Source organism: Gavialis gangeticus, unplaced genomic scaffold, assembly GCF_001723915.1.
Source record: "Gavialis gangeticus isolate Ggan-Ray unplaced genomic scaffold, GavGan_comp1, whole genome shotgun sequence".
Classification (NCBI taxonomy): domain Eukaryota; kingdom Metazoa; phylum Chordata; order Crocodylia; family Gavialidae; genus Gavialis; species Gavialis gangeticus.
The window spans coordinates 64,844,986-64,849,987 of NW_017729029.1; the positions used below are offsets into that span (position 1 = coordinate 64,844,986).

General features: G+C 40.1%; 1 protein-coding gene across 10 annotated transcripts in view; it reads left to right on the top strand.

Annotated features, from left to right (window-relative positions):
* RAPGEF2 (Rap guanine nucleotide exchange factor 2) overlaps positions 1-5,002 on the top strand; it is a 382,443-nt gene that overhangs the window by 134,342 nt on the left and 243,099 nt on the right. For all 10 annotated transcript variants that reach the window (XM_019521725.1, XM_019521731.1, XM_019521717.1 and 7 more), the window contains exon 2: positions 4,260-4,330. In XM_019521725.1, the coding sequence (XP_019377270.1) occupies positions 4,260-4,330 (71 nt within the window). The remainder of the gene's footprint in view (positions 1-4,259; positions 4,331-5,002) is intronic.

Consider the following 5,002-nt stretch of genomic DNA (forward strand, 5'->3'; position numbering starts at 1 on the left):
TTCTTGCTTATTTCTTGCAGGCCAGACAGAAAACAACCCGTTGTTGTGGGTTGTCTCCAGCCTTCTCTCCCCTTGTACAGACATCAGCTATCACTAGTGCCCTATAAAGATTACTTCTAGACTACAGGACTAATTCTCAGGGGCTAAATATTGATTTCCAGACATGAGTCTTTGGAATGTCAAACATGCAAATACAGCTATACATTTTGAAATGTCATTGCATTATGAAAAAGAATAGAGTAGAAGTAGTCTTTTTCTTACTTAACAGATTTATTTTACTGTTTTTTGTGTGCTGTCAGTCATAATTGGTTTCTGTGATAAATTTTTCTCCCTACTGTTCATTCATCTTGCCCATCTTTTAGCTCTCCAATGCTACAGGAAAATAGCTGAATTCTATTCTGGTTTGTACATCAGTAGTTTTGGTTATTAAGTTAGTTAGCTGTTGTTTGAAAATGTTGCTGAAGACAAAATAATGGATCTCCTCAACATGTTCTAGTCTTAATTTTTTAGGTTAGGTTCATATTTAAGTTCATAATTTCTAGAGTTTTTCAGTCTGTTCTTAAAATATCCGATGGCCTATGCGAGTGCTTGGCAAGGTTTTGGAGCTGCAGACTGGATCAGCCTGGCTTGGTTCCTGGGGCAGGGATGCTGGTACTCCTGGCTTGTTGCTGCCACTTCTACTCTCTACCACATAGGGCCTTTGCGTGCTGATGCAGCTATCCCCCACCCCACTGCCCGGATCATAGGACTTGGGCCCCCTCTACACATTACAGGTATCATGCAATTAACTAGTTATTTGTGCAATTACTTTAAGATCAGCTATATGTGCAAAATGAGTATCACATGATAAAGCTGTAACCAGCCCTAAAGTTAGACCTTGAAAATGTGTGCTAACTTTATAGCTGGGTGCTGTGGAACTTAGATTTGCACATGTAACAGGGTCTTCCCTGCCACTGGGGGTTGTGTCAGCTGACAGGGCTCCTAGCTGCAGGAGTGCACCATGCCTAGTGTGAAACCCTTGAGCCCTGGGGATCATGGCTGCTTTGATCCCCAAGTCTGGAGGGTCAGGGTGTGAAACCCCCAGCTTCATACACAGCTAGGACCGAGAGACCCCACAGCTGCTGGGGCTCTCGGCCCCAGCTGTCTCATGTTTGCTGTGGGCTCTCTTGGTCCTGGCTGCACATGACCCTTATGGCTGGGTATCCCCTGAGCAAATGGGCCTCAGCCATTGGAGCCTGCTTCTGGTCAGTGCATGGGCAGCTCAGGATTGGGCTCCCCCTACATTGGCAATAAGGGGCGATTGGATCACAATTGTGCTTCTTGCCATGCACAGGTGGTATGGCAGGAGATGTAATTGTGTGGATCACGCGTTACATGCAATCTCTCCTTTACCTGCCCATGTAGATGGGGCCTTGGTTATTGCGGTACCCTCTTAGCAGAACTTCCAAAAGTATTTAGTCATTTTCAGCTTATCTGGAATGCCCCTAGGTCACTGACTTGGAGAACCATATGCTTTCTCATATTTTTCCATTATACTAAATTAGGGCTCAAATTTAACTTTGAATTCTTTGATCATCAGAGTATTTTACATGTTGATTCTTGTGACATTCATGTCCAAGTATTTTGTCCTACTAAGTCTATTATTTCACATTTCACCTGCATGATAGAGATAGTATCACTATAGCCTTTGAGAGATTTTTTTCCCCATTGTAATTCATTAGCATGTAAGAGTTTCTTTGCCCTGACATTAGGTTCTCTTTTCCATTTTAAGGAAGTACCTTAAGTAGAAATGCGATGTCTTTTAGAGTTACTACTGTATTATTGCCCCCTGATTTTTAACTACTCTTTTACCACCTTTCCTCCCTTTCTTTTCTTTGCAGGCTGTTTGGACCCTCCAATTCTGTTTTTTTTTTTTTTTTAAATAAATATTAATTTATATTGTGTAGCGTTTTGTTTTTTTTTTTATGCCAAGATTTTTTTCTCTTACTATGCTAGAAGCACCTTTTGGGATTTGGGGGTAGTGATTTAGATTTTAAAATTCTTTATAGTATTTAAAGATGGAACACTTTATTCTAAAAATAAAATTTTAACTTTAATCCCTTGTGATAATGTGAATATAGTTGGGTTTTTTTTACTTTAACTTTTCAGTGAAATGCTATTTTTCCAGTGTCTCTAATTTAGTTTGGGGGATTTGTTTCAGATATAACATTATTCTGATGACGCAGGTTGTCAACAAATTATTTTAATGTTAGTTTGTTTTATGGGCTGAAGGAAAAGGTGAAAATGATGGGAAGGCATCCTATCTTTTCTTTATCTTCCTAGATCTTTCTCTAGTACTAGTGACTAGGACCGAGGTTCCCAAACTCTTTCTTATCATGTACCTCCTTCCAGATTTACTAGCTTCCCCCACCAGCATACATCTTCTATTGTAACCCCTTAAATACCAATTATTATTATAATGAAAATTAAATCTGCCATTACATATTCCCCTTGTGTACTCCCAGGGGTAAGTGTACCACAGTTTGAGAACCCCTGGACTAGGAGATACTTTTGGTTTAATCTGAAAGAGGAGGAGCATGGGGGGGGGGAATTCAGGGGGTAGAGAGGAGGGTTCCAGGCCATATATTAAATCAGTGGTGCTCAACTTTTTGGCTGGTTGAGTAGAATGGGGGCTGGTCCATGGGCAGGCCTGAGCCCTGCATACCAGGATTAGGATTTGGGGTTTAGCACTGTCCCCTCTCTGCCTAAGCATGGGGAGCAGGCCCTGGGGCCCAGGATTGCTCCTTCCCACCCCTGCAGGCTGAGATTAGACGCTGGTGTTGCCCCCTCCTTCAACGACTGGTCTTCAGGCAATTAGCACTGCTCCTTCCTACCCTAAAATTCTGGGATTGGGTTTGGGCGGGTGGGGGGAGAGCTAGGTCTGGCCACTGCACCAGGGTTTGGCCTGGGACTCAGCCCTTTGTGATGGGATTGGGTACACGATCCAAGATGCAGGGCCCAGGGCTCTCCTTGGGTCCAGAATTTGTCTATGGGGAAGTGGTGCCACTGTTTTTCTGCTGCCAAATTTTTGGACCTGCAGGGCAGAAGACATGGGGATGTGGGCTGGATCTGGCCTGTCGATCCAGGGGTTGAGAAGTCGTCCCCCCCCCCCCCCCCTTATTATATGGATTAGAATCTTCCTTGAATTGGTGCACTCGGGATTTATGTGGAAATAATGCCTGCGTCCTGTGTGAGGGCCCCTGTGCTTTTGTGTTTATGCTATTTATCTAGCATTTAAGGAGGATACATTTAGGGAAATAAAAAAATCAGTACATCATTTTGTTACATAATCTGGAACCAGAAACCTTCCATGTGAAAGTAGTAGCATAATGAGGGGTGGGTGATTGGGGCATGAGTCCATAGCACAAGGACAGCAGCTGCTGGCTCAGCTACTGCAGCCACCTTGAACTTAATGTTTGTTGCCCTTGCTTCTGATGCTGCTAGCACCCAAAAGCATGGGTAGTTAAACCTCTGCTAAATTGTTTAGTCTTTATTATGAAAGATGTTGTTTTATGTTGAGGTTCCTTGAGCTACCTTTTCACAAAAGTGAGTGTTCCAAGATACCTTGGTATAACGAAGCCGAATTTGTTTGAACTATTATGTCCAAAAAAAATTCTGATCGAGAGAGACTTCTGTTTTAATTGCACCAAATGCAAGAATGATAAATCAGGACACAAAACAGGCATCTTATTTTTGTTTATATTTGTTGATGCTAGCTTCAAATGGGTAGAAAACAAATTTTCCAATCTGTGAATGCAGGAGATGACCACAAGCCAGTGATTCGCAACTAGGATGACATGGCATCCTAGGGTGCCTTGAGATCCTTTCAAGGGTGTTGCAAGGTGGTGCACAATGTTAGCATTGTTAGGTTTACAAATGTGAGTCACAAGATAAACCAACATATTTCAAATAGAAATAATTAGCTGTGGTCCTTCTGAGTTCTTTGCAACAGAAAAACTGCTGTATTATTTTTTCTGTTGGCCAAAAAAGAATGAAAACTAAGAGCTGGCACTTCCTTAGGTGTGCCTTGACCCTAAAAAGATTGAGAACCACTGCTATAAGTCATATATAGTCTGCCTAATGTAAAAGTCATTGTAGGAATACTTTTAATATTCTTAATAGAAGAGCTTTGGATGCTCTTTAAGGATAACCTTTCATATTTTATACTGTCTGAAAATCCTAATATATATATATATTTTTTTTTTTAAATCTGTTTGCAGGATCTGGAGATCGTATATTCTTATTTACATGGAATGGAAGCACTATCTAATTTGAGAGAGCACCAGTTCAGGTATGGATATTTAACACTAAAAATACGATGCTATTTGTATATGGGTGGAGGGATATGATAATGGATCATTAAAAAGTATGCATGTAAGTCTACGTTAACTTGTATTTTATGGTAATGACTGGCTTAATATTTTGCTACATAAATGGAATAATCTTAAAATATTTTAAGATACTAATTGTCTGTCTCATCATCCATATATATTTTTTTTTAAACCACAATAATGGAGATTTAAAAAAAACAAAAAAAAGGCTCCAGAAATTTTTACCACGTCATTTAGAGTAGCTGTTCAAACTTTGTCAAGTATTTCATTGAATAATTGTTACTAAATACTACTTGGAAACTTTTACTTTTTTTAAAGTCAGAACTGGCTACAGTTGAAGTAATTTGGTTTATAAAATTGAATGTATAGTTTTCAATTGGTTATAATTAGTCAAACTTTAAACTGTTTGGGATAAAAGCTCCATGCTGCATGTTTGTCTAAGATTTGAAGTTTTTAAGAAAGTTTCAGCAAAAATGGCTGAAGTGGTTTTGGAAAAATGATTACACAACAAATACATTTTCCTAATATTACATTTTTGTGGTTGTTGGTAGAAGTTCATATAATTTCATGCAGTGGCTTAAAATTTGGTGGGGGGGCTCATCCCGTGGTCAAGATGATTCCCCCCCCCCCCC